General features: G+C 35.9%; 3 protein-coding genes across 3 annotated transcripts; all 3 read right to left on the bottom strand.

The window, feature by feature from the left end:
• Positions 1-126: 126 nt before the first annotated feature.
• Positions 127-8,303, bottom strand: LOC18046427 (serine/threonine-protein kinase MHK). Its single transcript, XM_024188394.1, is given in 19 exon segments — positions 127-695; positions 1,304-1,379; positions 1,885-1,930; positions 2,042-2,076; positions 2,661-2,759; positions 2,867-2,927; positions 2,995-3,063; positions 3,187-3,252; positions 3,339-3,447; positions 3,990-4,056; positions 4,829-4,881; positions 5,017-5,078; positions 5,080-5,120; positions 5,272-5,410; positions 6,204-6,293; positions 6,422-6,490; positions 6,624-6,702; positions 6,797-7,093; positions 8,058-8,303. Coding segments are annotated over 18 exon segments (1,299 nt in total). The 5' UTR covers positions 6,805-7,093; positions 8,058-8,303; the 3' UTR covers positions 127-565.
• Positions 8,304-9,128: 825 nt separating this feature from the next.
• Positions 9,129-12,201, bottom strand: LOC18046426 (pentatricopeptide repeat-containing protein At3g07290, mitochondrial). The gene has a single exon (XM_006443473.2). It carries the CDS (start codon positions 12,017-12,019, stop codon positions 9,311-9,313), a length of 2,709 nt encoding a protein of 902 aa, XP_006443536.1. The 5' UTR covers positions 12,020-12,201; the 3' UTR covers positions 9,129-9,310.
• Positions 12,202-12,329: 128 nt separating this feature from the next.
• LOC18046425 (chloroplast envelope quinone oxidoreductase homolog) lies at positions 12,330-17,580 on the bottom strand. The gene is made up of 4 exons (XM_006443471.2): positions 17,337-17,580; positions 16,819-16,960; positions 15,974-16,071; positions 12,330-13,197 (listed from the first exon to the last, which is right to left on the bottom strand). Exons 1-4 carry the CDS (start codon positions 17,403-17,405, stop codon positions 12,508-12,510), a joined length of 999 nt encoding a protein of 332 aa, XP_006443534.1. The 5' UTR covers positions 17,406-17,580; the 3' UTR covers positions 12,330-12,507.

The following is a 17,580-nucleotide window of genomic DNA, read 5'->3' as shown; positions in this document are numbered from 1 at the left end:
ATTCATATATCAAGTTTAACCTACCCAACCAGTATTTGTCACATCTTCCAAAATTGTACACAAATACTTCCAATTTAGATCAGTTGAAGTGAGAATTAATATAATAAACATTTCTAAAATGAAATAAAAGTTGGGGCTGCAAAGCCAATCGCCCAATCACCAATTATCCATTGTTTCACTATTTTGTTTTTTCATACAATGTTTATACCACTTAAGAGCAGAATGGGTACAAGACTTTATATATATACTCTCATAACTAAGAATTAAAATATCTTAGCATTTGACATATTTTCCCCTCCAAAAACTATGAAAAGTGAAACAATTTTCAACAATCTTTGTTTAGACATAATTGTCCGCTAAGAGAAAGGTTGCTAAAATCTTTCCTTTCTAAAAACTTTTGCCAGGATTTGTAACTTTCCCAGACAAGTGCTCGCAGATGGAGCAAACAATAGAAAACATGACAGTCACGGTGCTAAACAGCTCTTTACAAGAAACAAATGTGATAAATTACAGTATCTTCTTCTACACGTACACCTTACTTATTAGATCATGTCAATCGGCTCAGTCAAAGGCAGTGACTTTGCTGCAAGGGGGAAGACACAGCCAAAAAGGGACAATCTAGGAGGTTAGGCTGTAATGATGTGATTGCGTATCCAGCTGATTGTGGAACTCCGGTTGATGGATGTTGGATTGAACTGCCATGCAAAATTTGAATAAATCAAGTTTCATGTCAATTGGAAGCCCTTACGATGAAACTTATAGGGGGTAGAGAAAAGCAACCATGTACAGACAATTGTACCTTATTTTATGTATCTTCTACGTATGTACGTGCAAGAACTATTTTACAACAACTGATTCCCACAATGTGAATATGTGATTACCAAATTTAGATGAACGTAAATTCATAATTATTGTGCCAAAGACAAGCATATAGAAAATAAAAAAATAATTTAGAATTATCTGGAACACTGCACACACATACCCCATGCTCCAACTCTTTAGTCACTTAAAACAAGATTCGTACTAAAGCATGCAATGTAAAACAGGGTTCATACTAAAGCATGCAATGTTGTTCAGCAATAATGATTTGATAATTCTTGGTATGGCTGCATGGGTGATGATCAACAAACACTTATCTTGGCCCATGGAAACAACAGAAGCATGGGAATGACAAAATCAAAGCAGTACTGTGAAGAATGTTCAATTGCTGACATCTTTTGACCTCTGTGATTGTTTTACCTCTAAAGCCAAGACACATAATAATTCTACCTAGAGCAAAGATTACAGCACTGCATAAACTAACCTGAATGACAGAGACAAGGAAGATTCAACTGGTGCGCGCATTCTGTTTTGATCAGGAGAAAGTAGAGACCAAAAAACTGGGACATCAAAAGTTATAATTTATTAGTAAGAATCATTTAATAAGAGCAAAACAAAATTTGATCTCTTTTCCGGAAATGATTAAAATGATGTAAGAAAATAACTCCTGTTATTTAAATGAAGCTTGAGCTTTTATGACTTTGGACAGTGTGTTACAAGCTAAGTTCATAACAGCTTATGGTTGCCTTATTACGTCAACTGATCTCAAATTTGTCTATGCTAAGTCTGTTATTGACATTTCATTTTCCAACAGGCTTTCTTCCAATAGTACACCACAAAAAATTTCCTCAATCACACCAAGAGGAAAAATGGAAACAAACACCAAGTCTACTCACAATATTATAAGACTTCTTTTTTCTTTTTTTTCCCCCTAAAAAACAAACTATTTTCCAACAAAAACAGAAAGACTGCATTTGAATTTCCTTATAGTCTTCCCCTTAAGACCAAACCCATGCAATCATAGAGCACGTAGGAGAGATATCAGAGACAAAGACAACAAATTACCTGTCTGTTCGGAATGATCTTTGAGATCAGAGCAAAACAGTATATCCTGCATCATGAAATTCACTATATTTCAGGATATGGCCTACGATATATGTAATTTCAGCCACAAAAAGAAGTTGTGACAGTATCATCTCAGATAACAGCATTCTAAACTCACCTCTTGCATACCTTGAGGTACATTATGGACCATTTCTGCAGACAATCAATTTCAATCAGATAACTGTCTGGTCTCTCAATGTAAACCAATACAATAGAAGAGAGAGAAACACAAGTACTCCAAAACCAAGAGTAAAATCTAGCAAATACGGGCTTGACAAACACATTACTTGAAGATTCTTCAGTTAAGAAATCAATTTTAGACATCACCAATGATGGATTAAAAAGTAACACTAAAGGATAATATAAGCAGCCCAAGGATGCACTGCAAAGTTTACACATCAACTTTTCTCCAGGGCAAGTAGCAACCTAAGTTTCACATGCATCACCTTCTACCTCCCTATCCATAAATAGGATAAGAAGAAAATTCTTATCAAAACAGTCACTGAATAGGCAATTGGAGCAGTCCAAGCAGAGATTATGGACACTATGATATTATTCTATTGGGCAGAAAAAACATGCAAGAGATGGTAAACGTGCACATCTAAAATTAAAGGAAGAGAGATGGTGGCAGATGAAGCAAGTTTTAGATTTACCCTGCCACATGACTGCCTGTATCCACAACAAAAACAAAATACAAATGCACTAATTTGAAATACAATAGGCATAATAATATTTACCCAAGTTAGAGGGCTTGACTGCCAGCGTTAAGCCAAGAAAACAGTCATCAGGTTCAGTGCCAAAGTCCCAAAGATTCAGCTCAAGATTTGGCTTAGATCCTGCAGAAGAGTACAAAATGAGAATTATATTTTTGACTTGACAAAGTAGACCAAAAGCCAGATCATATATACATCGTGAAAACAGATGGTGAACTCCAATAACTTACCCATGTTATTTAGCCTGAGCTCAAGTGGATCATGGAGTGGGTATGGGACCCATGTTTCAACCTATAAGCCACATGTTAGTAAATAAACACAGGAAGGTGCTTAAAAAACACTTGAGAAAGAATATTACATTGAAAAATGGATGTTGTAATGCTTGATCTGCAGTTGGCCTCCTCAAAGGGTCCCACGAACAAAGTTGCTGAGGACGGTCAAAAAGTGAGGGTATAAGAAGTCAATAATTCAAACTGGTAACACTTGGAAAGCTAGTCGATGATAATCAATAATTTAAGAAATGAAAATATAATGCAATGGAAACACGCACCCAGATCAAATCAATAGCTTCCATGCTAGCATTAGGAATGATGTCAGAAAGGTTGATAGGTAAAATCTATACAGAAAAAGTTATGATGGTTAGAGAGAGGGCGATGTTGAAGCAGAGGACATTTGGAAAGTAATACCATCTGACAATTTTACCTCTGAATAACTAATACTGATCAACCGAGAGATATTAGTTGCCTCAGGAAAAGCAGTCCAGTCTGGGGCGCCAAGAATGCAGCATACCTTGTACAACTGATCAATTTCACTGCCATCACAAAAATTACCAGCATCAGCAAAACCAAAGTGCATGATCGGCCATCTCCAAATTTTATAAAATTAGCGATTCTAATATTTGCCAACTTTACGCGAATGACCATAAACATGCCACATAAAAAACTTCAATCCTTGAAAAATAGACAATAATATGGGAGTAGCAATAAAATATAAGGAGTACAGGTTGGTGGTGAAAATAGTCACACCATTGTAAATTCCAAATGGAACTTTTCAAGCCTAAAAGTACATTTTTCATGCCAATGCACTTAACATGCAAAAGGGAAAATGATTACAGATAGGAAATTTTTTTTTTTTTTTTAAACATGCCCTTCTGACCCTAGTGTGACCAAGGTTCCTACTCTTCTATCAACCCAAGAGGTTTTGAACTAACTGACACCCATAAATGATTAAAAAAGGTTCTTAGAAAATAGACTTGTACGTACTTAAAATAATTGCCTTTATTAGAATCTTTTCCCACCAACCATTAACTAAGAAGAAAAAAAACGCGCTTAAAGCATAGGACAATAAATTCACCTGTCGCCGGGGAAGATTGGAGACAAGGTGAAAAGCTCAGCTAATATTGCTCCAACTGCCCACATATCTGCAAATAAATTCGTTTGTTAATCATCAACCAATGGAAAAACAAATTTGGAAGAAGTAAATCTCAAGAAAATGTGCTAAATAGAACAACTATGCACTAGCATAACATGAATTGTATTCAGATAAATCGTTCAAAAACATACTCATGACTGTAAAAGCAAATAAACGTACACAAGTGTGTGTATGCACAAACACACTCTGCCATTAAAGCAATCTTTGGCCAAAACCATCAACATGCCCAAACACACCAGAATATTTCACAATTCCCATGGCCTTCTGCACCCTTTTGAAAAATTAAATTGTGATTTCAATTTCCATTTAAAACTGATATAGACTTGGTTAAATTTCCAGGACAAAACTGATGGTTATAGTCTAAACCATTTCAAGTAATGCAACAAAGTAGGATCTTCTCCACTTTTAACTTATTTGTTTTGACGTCCAAAAAGGCTAGAATGACTTTCCATTATTAAACAGTTTGATTGATATGTTGGAATCATAAAATTGAATACAATTTAAAACTATAGTTTTATAATTCAAATTTTGTGAAAAGAAGGAAGTTTAGAAGGCTTTCCTTAAAAAAGTAAGGATAGTTTGAATGTGGAAAATTGCTACCTACCAGTTGATGGGTTGGGTTCAAGTTGGAAAGATAAACTTAACTGATCTACCTAACCAATTGCCAGTCTTTGCAAGAGAGCAGAAGCATTACAGTTACAAATTAAGATAACAAAAGTAATTTTAGATTGAATATGTGAAGGCAAAGAAACAATATATACCTATTGCAGGAGAGTAAGATGAGGACTGCAACAAAACTTCAGGAGCTCGGTACCTGGCAAATTATTATCTCAGCTCATGAAATAATATTTCAAAAGTATTGAACAACCGACATAATCAATGGGATCACATGCACAAGTGCACACTGATCTGCATGTGTACGAAAAACTTATTAAATGAGATGACTCACCAGCGTGTGGAAACATATTCAGTATATGGAGGCATTGATGACAATTCTCTAGCAAGTCCAAAAGTCAGCAATTTTGAGAACATCATTTGTTACCAGCAAGTTTTCTTTAGAAAAGAAAAGAAATTTGATTATTAACTTGTTAACAAAATCTAGAAACAAAAATATGCAATACGAAATCTGAATTATAGATTCTACTAATACGAATGGCAATTTTAATGTAACAAAAAACATAACAGGTTAAAGTAAAACTTTTACCAGGCTTTAAATCCCTATGAAAATAACCATTCCTGTGCATGTGAGCAAGTCCTTGCAGCATCTGAGACATGAAGCTCCGAATCTCTCCCTCCGAAAATGGTATTTGTCGTTCTCTCATTATATGGTAAAGATTATGTTCCTGGTGAGTTGAAATCCAAAGTCAGGCACTATTTAATAATGATAGAGACTCATCCAACCTTCACTTTCTGTACAGAATACTGCTTTCCCTGAAAGTATAACAATACAAGATCCCAATTCTAATGATGATAACTTGACAATCTTTTTGTTGCAAGGGAAATATGGACACGACAAGTTTTAAAAGTCATGTGCACCTCAGTGCTTGTAAACCATAACATGAATTCCCAATCACACACGTTTTACCTGCCTATTTGGCAGATTTCAATATTGGCTTGTTTTGAAGAGATTGAACATCAGTAAACAAAGGGTACCAATATATGGTGAGAAAATGTAAAGAATGCAAATGCTGATGCTACACATATTATCTAAAGAAACAGCTATATTTTTGTTATCCATCATAGACGTCTGTTTGTCTATTATTATCCAGTTGAAGCAAACAAAATATTTTTTCAGCCTAATTTCCAGTAATATTACGTTGCAATAACTAACTCATCTAACTTCAGTGAAAGTAAAACCACATGATATTTGCAGCCTAATTTCCAAACTATACATTTACACATATACCTAACCAACCACTAGGGTTGCAGTTTCAGAAGCTATTCAGGCTGCTAACATCAATGATTGTACATATGTATCAGTTAATTAAATGTGGTATTTAAAAAGAAAAAATGAAGCTATAGAATCATATAGTTAGTGAACTCAATATGTGAGAATAGCCTGGAGTTACTGCATATTGCAGATAGAATACAAGAACTGTGAAAAAATAGAAAAAGCAGGAAAGCAAGCAATCTCACCATGTATTCAAAAATGAAAAATAGTTCATTATTTTCCCTGACAACCTCCTTCAACTTTATAATATTTGGATGATTCAACTTACGAAGCGCCTGCAGAAATACAGATCATGAAAAAATAAGTAGAAATACATGATTTATAATCAATGATATGTTTTTTGATTTATAACCTACAGAAAATATGCAGTAAATTACTATTCAATGACAATGAAAACACATACCTTAACTTCTCGCAAATTCATACACTCTTCCCAAAAGTAGAATTTTCTCTTCATTTTTTTTACTGCAACCTAATATAAGGGAATAGAACCATAAGGGGATGATTAAAAAGGACCAAAATACCTCAAGCATATGCAAGATAACAGTAGAGAATTAACATGTACTATAAAAGTTCAAAAGTTATTCATGGTTGGAGTTCCCTACAATTTCGTACGTTTCGACATTGAAGGCCTTGTATACACAACCACAAGTACCATCTCCAAGCTCTTCCAAAATTTTATACCTGGGAAAAAGGGGAAGTGAATAGGATCAGATCACGTCTACAAAACTATTGCCTAAAAATCTCACATAACAAGGAGCACTGACAAGAAGCTCACCTCTCCATTAGGTAGAGATGTTACAAATTATAACCAAATTTGTCAATGAACTTCCAACAACCTCCAAATAGAGGTATCAACTATATCAACAGAGCCTTGCTCACTATTTTGAGTATAAGGTTTAGTGCTAAACTGTAGCTTGAAATGTAAGAGGTCGAAAGGAACCCACTTTTCATTGTAGAAGTAATTGAATACCAGCCAAAAAATAATCAACATTCTTTAGATGCAGCTTCTACAAGCTGCAATCAGCTGGTATCATCTAAAGAGAACCACTGCATGAGTCCTTCAGTATAACTCCTGCACAAACAGAAGACAATTTAATGCAAAAATCCATTTCCAATAGCATCTAGGACATAGCTGCAAAAAATAGATCATCAATCAATAAAACTCACGCGGCCCAAATCTTTCAGTATAAGCGCCAAACACACAACTGAGAGTTACCAAATATGAGGAAATACACAACTTGATATGAGCCTGCTTTAATCCAGTTTACTCTTAAAACTATGGATCCGGTCGTTGATTCCAGCAACAATAAAATATATTTTATATTTACAAATACCGGACAGTGTAGAGATTTAAAAGAAATTTATCAAAAGGTCATATGATAATCACTGGTCAGTGAATATTAATTACTACCATTAACACAAATTAATTGATATTTTTCATAAAATATGATGAAGATAAATAACATCACCAGCTTACCAACTCAGGAACTTAATTTTCCCAAAAAAAAGGACAGAAAGAAAAGAGATAAATCGAGAATTTCAAATCTGATGATTAAAAAAAGAAAAAAGAAAAAAAACTGTAATAGGATAATAGTAAATAATTTAAATTTTAAAGTTATTCTCAACGTTTGAACAATATGTATTCCTATTTTTTGGTTTAAACGAAAGAAAAAAAAAAAAGCAAAACCACAACCGAAATCATCAATTGATTTTTTTTTCCTTTTTTTTTCTCTATAAAAGTTTCTTTCGGTAGCTGAGAAATTGCGGAAGGAGGAAAAAGAATCAAAATTCTGAAGTAAACTTATTATTAACGACCACCTCCACTCACTGAAAGTTTTTCTTATAAGCTAAAAAGCAACAGAAAACAAAAGCCGTTCTCTCGGCAACCACACACAGTTTCATTAACTGAAAACTCCAACTGCATTTCAATGAAGCAGAAGGATTACAGCTGAAACTATAATCAGAATAAAAATTCTAAATTGAAGAGCTAAAATACACAAAAAATAAAATCAACAAAAGTAAAAAGATCGACTCACCCATTGATGCTTGATAGATAATAACAATAATAATTATATCAACGATCTGAGGAGAAAAAGAAAGAGATTACCAACAATGGCTAAAGCAATTTCGTTGGAAACAAGAAAATGGAAGAAAATAAAATTTATGGAGAGAGAATTTTTGGATTACTGGTTAAGCCATGAAAGAGGATTCCGCAGAAGAAGCAAAGGAGAAGAAACCAAATATTTGTTTTTTTTTTTTTAATTATTAAAATATTTTAAAAAAATTTAAATTTTTTTATTCGTTTTAAAATTGAAACGAAGAAATGCTTGGTGGTTGTGGGGAAGGGAGGTGGTCCCCGGGGCGATAAAATATTCATCGGTACGAAATGACTGAACCATCCCTCAACTACTTGGATATTACGAGAATTTTTTGTTCTTGTTGACGATATTAACCCGATTTAATGGATAAGGACGAGGGGTTGAAGGTACATGAGATGGTACTGAAGAGTGATTTCTGATAATTGTGTGGGTATTCTAGTGAATTCAGGTGTTGCCTGGTATCCTTGGTCATTAGTTTGGCTTGTGGTTGATGCGGTTCAGGATTCGGGCCATTGACTTGAAGCGCGTAACAATGGGGTCGGGAATCCGGAACCGGATCGATGGGAATTGGCCGTGGTAACAAAGAAAGTATAGAACACTCGTGCTTTCGGGATCTAGAACTGACGCGTGTTAAAAGCAAAAAACCTGAAGGAAATTTCTAGCTTAATTACAAGTTAATTAAGCGAAATCTTTCAGACAAATCTTGGAAAATAAGTTTTGTCAGATACATTAATTCGGTAATTTGTAAGGAGATGCCAAATTACCAATTGTCTAATTCAAGAATTCTAGCCAAGAAAGCTGTTGGTTAAGGCAAAAGAATACGGACAATCTTGGTCTCAATTTTGATTATTATAAAATTTGGTTACGTGTATCTTTCTTTGTCGATTTGTTCAAAATATTCTCTATTAAATTACTGATGCTGATGTTAACCTATTTCATTGTAAATTGCTTTGTGTAAATCATTAGTCACAAATGTATTATAAGATTTTTCATGGAACAATGGTCGAGTCTTAATCATATAAATTTGGTTACATGAATATCATTCTCCCTTACAATGTGATTAAGGTCTAATTATCGAATAAACTCGAAATTTCCAAAAAAGTGTATGTACAACAATGAACATTCTTGAGAAATTTCTCTCTGGCCATTGTAAAAAATTTACAAGCATCAGCATTGCAATGGAAATTGAACTAGATAACTGGTCTCTGTCTATAATGTACTTGGTCAATTAGATTCAGAAGATCAACAGATTTGCCAAGTTCATCTCCCGTCAACAAAAACTCAATATAAGGTAAAACTGCAGCTTTTTCCTCGATGCCATTGTATCTGAATAGGTCAGAAACCAGGTTTTTAGCTTGCTTATTCCTCCCTTCGCTCTGAAGACCTTGGATCACCGTACAATGAGATTCGAAAGAGGGAACAAATCCGCTTTCGAGGATTAGGTTCATGAACTCTAGGCAATCATCATATTTCCGCTCCTTGCAGTAACATCCTATGATAGAAGTAATGGCCTTGGCAGGAAACACACCAGATTTCATAATATCTTTCGTTACGCGATCTGCTTCAACAATTCTCCCTGCTCTGCATAATTCCACGACTAAAAAGTTGTAAAAATCTGTTGTAGACCCACCACAGCTCTCGATCCTATCTCTGAGTCTGAAGGCATGTTCAACATCCATTTCCCTTAGAAAATTTTTGGAAGAACGCTCATAATCATCATCATCGTGCTCCAACCGTGATGAACCAGCATCAGAATGACAACTGGTGCTAATACTTAGCACTCCACTAGCCTTGTTTGAAGAAACTAGCCCTGCTAATAGTGCAGAATATACATTACTATTGAGTTGACAACCATTAGCCACCATGAAACTCACAATTTTAAAGGCATGATCCAATCTACCAGTACTAGCATGTGCTCTCACTAAAATGGAATATGTTATGTGGTTAGGGGATACTCCTAAATCAAACATTTTAAAGAGAAGCATCTCCGCCTCCTTAAATCTGCCCCTTTGGCACAGTCCATTAATGATAACAGTGTATGTGTGGACATTGGGGGGGCAGCCAGCTAACTTCATCACTTCTATCATGCTCATGGCAAGGGCAATGTTACCTGCTCGGAAGAGCCCATCAACTAAAATTGTGTAAGTCACCACAGATGGAACTAAACCGAACTTTAGGATCTTTCCAAACATTGCATATTCCTCCTTCAACTTGTTTTCTTTGCAGAGAACATCAAGAAATGAGTTTAAAACATGAGGAGTTTTCAGATCAGTATTCTGAACCATCCTCTCAAAAATCATTAATGCCTCTCCAGTTTTACCATTCTTGCAATGCCCATCTGCTAGGGCTGTAATTGTTGCTTCATCAGGGGATATTCCCTTCTTTACCATCAAACCAAAGAATCCATTTGCCAGCTCTGGCTTTCCCAGCTTGCAGAGCCCATCAATTATTGAGGTGAAAGTAAAGCCGTCTGGGACAAGACCAAAAATGCTCATTGAATTAAAAATCTTTAGAGCTATATCGAGTTGTCCTTCCCTGCAGAATCCATCGACCAAAATATTGTAAGTAATCTCGTCAGGAAATAAGCCACCATCAACCACTCTTTTCAATAGGTGAACTGCTTTGTAAGATTTATTCATTCTACACAATCCTTCCATAAGCTCATTGTAGGTACGTATATTAGGTTTGCAGGTTCTTTTTTCCATAAGAGCAAGTAGCTCAAAAGCAGCAATAATCCGCCCTTGTTTACAATATCCATTAATCAACACATTGTAAGTTACCACGCCAGGAAAATGCCCATCTTGTAGCATCTTTCCACACATCCCGTTCGCCTCATCAATCTTCCCTTCTCTACAAAGCCTATCAATCAAAACAGTATAAGTATGAGCATTTGGTTTACATCTCTTCACAACCATTTCATCAAACAAACTTAAGGCTTTATCAGTCAATGAAATATCACACAAAGCTTTGATAAGTACAGTGTAGGTGCGAGTACTTGGCTGCCAACCCTTCTCACACATTTCATCCTTTAAAGAAAAAGCTTCATCAAGCCTACCAACTTCACATAAAACATGTATCAGAGTTGTAAATGTGACCGAATTGGGTCTATAACTGTCCTCTTTGGACATTACGTCAAACACCTTGAATGCCTCTTTGAGATCATTTCCTCTACAATGACCCAGCACCAAAGAAGTACAAATATGAGTATCTAAACAAAACCCATGTTTCAAAACCCTGCACAAGAACATTTCACCAGCACGTACAAGTCCACTCTTGCATAAAGCATTAATTACACTTCTGTAGTCAATAGCACTAAGAACAAAACCATCAGCAACCAGTTTTACAAAAACTGCATATGCAACAAAACCCAAATCTAACTTAGCCAAAGACATTAAAAGACAGCTATAACAAGGGTAATTAAGCTTAAACCCATCCTTGCTCAATCCATCAAGCGCGACAATTAGCTTCAAAATGTCATCTTTACTATCACTACACTCCTTAATCAGTTCAATAATAGCTTTATGTGCAACCCCATATAAACTACAAGATACAACAAAATTCAACAAATGGATTCTGCTATTTACATCGTAGCAATAAGTGGATTGCTTACAAACCCACTTGAAAAACCGGACACCCAACTCGGTGTTTTCACCATGAAGAAGAATAACTTGTGAAGCGACATGTGGAGGCATATGAGAAACAAGTGATTTAAGGATGTCGTTTTGTTGCCAATTTGGTTTGTGAAGCAAAGCAGACACTTGACACGCGGTGTCGTTTATGGTTTCTGGGGATTTCAGGTTGTAAGAAGAGAGAAGGGAAACAGAGACGAGGTTGTAAAGAGAATGTAACCCGTGAGGTCTGAGCCCGTGTTTAGTGAGCTTTGTTAAATGAATCAACATGCAGAGAAAGAGAAGAGGCTCCTGGGGACTAAACCCAGAAGGGAACGATGTCGTATGGGATGAGCACGAACCGCCATTGAGAAAATAGGGGTATTATTTCTTTTTGGCGGGCAATCTCGAGGGAAAGAACCATTTGGTCAAAAGAGTCATTTTCTTAAATTTCTATTTATTTTGCTACGTTGTTTTTTCTCCAAACAGTTTGTAGGCCACAACTATGGTACCACAGTGGTACCATAGCCGGACCCCAGTTTGTAACGTATTTTGTACTGGCTCTCGTTTGAAGTTCTGCTTCCCTCGCTGAGTCAAATAATTTACCCAAATCCACATATCACTTGGACAACATATCGTCTAATACACACAAACGATCTAATCACAGCATCTGGTTGAAAGTAATTACACGATGAAACAGCACATTTGCCATAAGCTTTGTCCTACAGACAAATTCTTCAGTGACATAAAACTTCAACAATAAACCAAATCATATGAAGTTATGGCTCCACAATGATCTTCCCTGTAGCATGGCCATCAATACTCTCAGCCCAAGCATCTTCTGCCTTGCTCAGGGGATGCTTTGAGTTGATTACTGTCTTAAGCTTTCCTTCCTTCACCAACTTAACTAGAAAATCTAGGTTCTCACGCTTGGGAATCAGCAGCAGTGGTACCAGCTGCTTTTTGGAGAAGGTAAGTTTCTTCAAAGCAAAAGTCAGCATCGCACTAGGGCCAGGAGTGATATCTATCACCTTCCCATTTGTGCCCAGATTAGGCTCAAAAGTAGACCAGGGAATCCCTGTTGCACAGTGGATCACTGCATCGTATTTTCGACCAGATGGACTCTTTAGAGCTGCCCCGTCAGGTGTCTTGTAATCAAGAACCTCATCAGCCCCTAAACTCTTGACAAATTCAATGTTGCGAGCCCCACAAGAGGCAGTCACGTGCGTGTTTCCAAGCTTCGCCAACTGAACAGCATAGTGACCTACACCCCCTGAGGCAGCAGTTACTAGAATGTTTTTCTGTTGCCCACTTCCATCAAGCTTGACACCTGCAGATTGAGTAAGGGCCTGGTGAGCAGTGAGACCAGCAACAGGCAAGCCAGAACCTTCAGCTGCTGAAACCTCTGATGGCCTAGCAACTGTCGAGCTCTCCTTAGCCACAGCAAACTCAGCTAGTCCACCTCCATTCTGTAATCAGGCAAAACAATTAATAACTGAAACAAAGTGGACATGTGAGATCTAACATTCATGGTATGGTGTTATACATGTGAAACATCAATTCTCCATAAGTTGCACATTCAACTAACACAAAACTAGGAGGAAGAGCCTGGAAGCAGCAACCCTGATGTAGCAACGTCACATCTCCGTGCAAATGCATGAAATGACTGAACCTTTCACATGCCAAAGATATGGTCGAATGAGTAGTTCAGGGCAGTAGGCACTGAGGTATCCAATTACAAGGCCCAAAAAACAAATAAAACTTCAAAACAAAAGTTTGCAGTTTAGTTGCATAACTAGAGATTTGGGGTACATGCCTATGACCCAGTCCAACAGTTGCAGCATGGGGTTCTTCCCCCCCTTCAGAATCTCATCTGACAACAACAAAATCTTTGAAACATTGATGTGGGTTCAATTGCCCATACTGGCACATTCTTGCTTTTCATGATTGACCCAAGCACCATAAGAAACAGAGAGAAACCCAAAAGAAAAAGAAAAAAAGAAGAAGAAGAAAGGAAAAATCCAATTCACGCCAACAGCTGATCGCAGGTACCAACAGAGAGTTTCAGAGAGAAAATACAGTTGCTAGCATAGTGAAGAACCTTAGCAATGTAAAGACATGCTTTTTCCACATATTATTAATTATTAGTAGATGCAACCATAACCATATTAATTGGAAGGAAGTTTAGGACTTAGAGTTTAGTGTTTGACTGGTGTTAGAAAATTGAGCTTCCTCTCAAGATCACTCCAAGCAATTTGTCAAGCAACAAATTAACAGAAAAAATTAAATGGAGAATACACCAATCACACAACACAAAATTTACGTGGAAAACTCCAAATCCGGAGAAAAAACCACGGCCGTTATCAAAAGACAACCAGAGAAAAATATTCACTATGTGAAAAATTTTTCCAACCACATTTTCAGAAATAATTTTCTCTCATCTAAGCCCTAAATACATAATCCTGAGAAATATCACTTAACAAAGCAAACCCGTAGTACCCATATTGAGGAGCCAAATACTCCTACAATATATCTACATGCTTAAGAATATTTCTCTCCTCTCAATTTGGATTGCTTCTCTCCATGGCCAATATTTCATGTCCATTTTCTTGAGCAATGCTGAAGCTCATTGCTGCTCTTTTGTCATCAAATGACACTCCAATTTATAGCCAAACTATCACAGCAAAAATCTAACAAGTCGGCAACTACTTTCTTGTTTTTTCACAAATTCATGCATGCAGTTCCAAATTGCCATCTTCCAAGTTGTTTGTCAAAGTTTCCAGCTACCAATTTGAATGCAGTCCATGTGCTTCCATCCATGTGCTCCCATAATTCTCAAAACATTATCTTCACCAACAGTCATAATTTTCAAAATTGGTCAATAAATTTGGTGATTAAACCACCAAATTTGAAGCCACAATTTTTGACATTTTTTTAATCACATTTACAACAATTTCCACCATAATTAAAAAAAAAATTCATAGCCACTGCTACAAAACACTGTCTTCACCAACGGTCATAATTCTCAACATAAAGAATTTGAATGTTGTCCATGTGCTTCCATAATTCTCAAAACATTGTCTTCACCAACAGTCATAATTTTCAAAATTAGTCAATAAATTTGGTGATTAAACCACCAAATTTGAAGCCACAATTTTTGACATTTTTTTAATCACATTTTCAACAATTTCCACCATAATTAAAAAAAAAATTCATAGCCACTGCTACAAAACACTGTCTTCACCAACAGTCATAATTCTCAACATAAAGAATTATCATACTCCACCATAAAGAGTATACCACTTAGAATCAACGATTCTAAGATTTTTCTCAGCACATGTCGAAATATCCTGCTAAAATTTATGGTGCAACTTCCATGTTGACTTTCCTGGAAGTCCGTCAGCCATCGACATAAATTGACCTAGTTTTCCTTAAAAAAACGAGTGATAATATAAGAGATACTGTCAAGAAGATGGAGCGGATTCGGCAAATTGCTCCAGAATCAGTAAAAGAGATACTGATATTCTCGCAAATGGTGAGTTTCTTTTTAAGAGATTGGATTAGTTCTTTTGGCATGTAAATCTCCGAGTTGCCATGAAAGAGTCCATGTTATTATTAGCGGCGTCCACAAAATTTGCACACAAGGTATGGTTGGCATTGATGCAGGGTGTGTGGTGGAATTTATGTCGATGGCTGACGGACTTCCAAGAAAGCTAACATGGAAGTTGCACCATAAACTTCAGCATGATATTTCGACATGTGCCGAGAAAAATCTTAGAATTGTTGATTCTAAGTGGTATACTCTTTATGGTGGAGTATGATAATTCTTTATATTGAGAATTATGACTGTTGGTGAAGGCAGTGTTTTGTAGCAGTGGCTATGAATTTTTTTTTTTTTAATCATGGTAGAGATTGTTGAAAATGTGATTAAAAAAAAGTCAAAAATTGTGACTTCAAATTTGATGGCTTAATCACCAAATTTATTGACCAAATTTGAGAATTATGACTGTTGGTGAAGACAATGTTTTGAGAATTATGGAAGCACATGGACTGCATTCAAATTAGTGGCTGAAAACTTTGACAAGCAACTTGGAATATGCCAATTTCGAACTGCATGCATGAATTTGTGAAAAAACAATAAAGTAGTTGCCGACTTGTTAGATTTTTTTTTTTTTCAACAACTGGAAATTTATCCAGACAAATTAAAGATAAGATGAAACTATAAGAGTATCTATGAGAACTTACAGTTACGAGGTAGTTAAGAAAAGCTACAACTTTGTCACCAGCTTTGAAAATTTTAACTTCTGATCCTACCCCTACGACCTCTCCTGCTACATCAGTTGCTGTCTCAAAAAAAAAAAAAAAAAAAAAATCCTCAGCAAAATAAATAGCAGAAATGCAATGGTTCTAATAAATTATACATAGAGAAACAAATACAGCAGAAACCAGAATAAATTCATTGACATTTGATAAAAAATAAAACAGAAAAGCAAAACTTTCAACAAGTATTCTATATCCAAGTTTGTAGCAAAATCAATCAGTATCATCCAAAAACTGTTTTCTTAAGGCTTTGAATCTTGAGTGACGTACGATACAATGATGTATGTCATAACATATCTTGTTTTAAAGTTGATAGCGTTTGAATGACAAGTAATTTGTCCGATAAAAAATCAAACAGAAGCAGAAAAAGTTAAAAATAGAAGTCGGAGACAAATCATAACAACAACATTCCAAAATCATCATAGGAGTAGGACAGCACAATGGAATGGACCATAAGGCTCCACAAACATATCACATAGCATCTTGAGTAAATTAACAAATAGAAACTGAAGTAATTTCGAAAATTCAGTATGATGAAAAACAAATTACTTGATTTATCATATGAAAAGTACATCACCATGTTAAGCAGAAGAGAGGATCTGAGAAGTCAATATACAGAAGGGGTAAGCGGAAAAAGGCCAGCGTAATAATAGAATTGGTATTACAAGCTTGGCACAACTAAGAATCATACACATCAAAATATGTTCGAGAAGGACAAAAGTTATTAAAAGATTCCAGTTCACAGAAAATCAGAGGCAAAACTAATATACCAGGTATGCAAGGAAACTTGCGAGGCAAAAAAGGGCGTAACTGGCCCTTCTGGATTTTCCAGTCAACCGGATTTAGAGCAGTTGCTTCAAGTTTAAGCAAAACCTCATCTTTGCTTGGGGTAGGAACCGGCAGTTCAACATGCTGCAAAGGGAAAGTATAAAGATACTATCATGCTAACACCCCAAATCAATGCTGAAACTTAATCACAGGTTTCTCCTTATTTTTTATTATTATTGTTACACATGGAAAAAGATTAACAGAAATTAAAACTCCAGAAAAAGGAAAATTTCCCAAAAAATCCCAGGAGTAAAATAAAAATGATCGCAAACAAGTAGAATCACTTAATTATAAAAGTAAAGAGAATAATTCTTCACTCCACAGTTCATACCCCTTATTTAGCTTCCTTGTTTAATACTAATAGTATTGTAAAAATCTTGAGCTAGGCATAAGAGCAACTTAACATGCCAAAATCGTTATAAATTGAAAACAAAAATATAAGCAAAGAATATAAGTGAACCTTCAAATCAGCAGCTCCTCCACCATAAGAATTATACTGAACCGCGTGCATAAGAGGCTTTCCTGCCATTTTCACAGCTAATACACGATGCCGTTTCTGGGATTTCGAGTGTGCTATCGATAGAATCAAAGAGACCACTCTGCATACGATTATAATATGTATGTAACGCAGTGATAGTGTACTCGCTTCCCTTTGGGTGGCCGCTTACTAGTAGTGGCCTAGTGGGTATTAAAATGCCCGGAAT

Source organism: Citrus clementina, unplaced genomic scaffold, assembly GCF_000493195.1.
Source record: "Citrus clementina cultivar Clemenules unplaced genomic scaffold, Citrus_clementina_v1.0 scaffold_3, whole genome shotgun sequence".
Lineage (NCBI taxonomy): Eukaryota > Viridiplantae > Streptophyta > Magnoliopsida > Sapindales > Rutaceae > Citrus > Citrus x clementina.
Note: the sequence above shows the minus strand (reverse complement) of the source record. Positions and strands in the feature narration are given on the sequence as shown.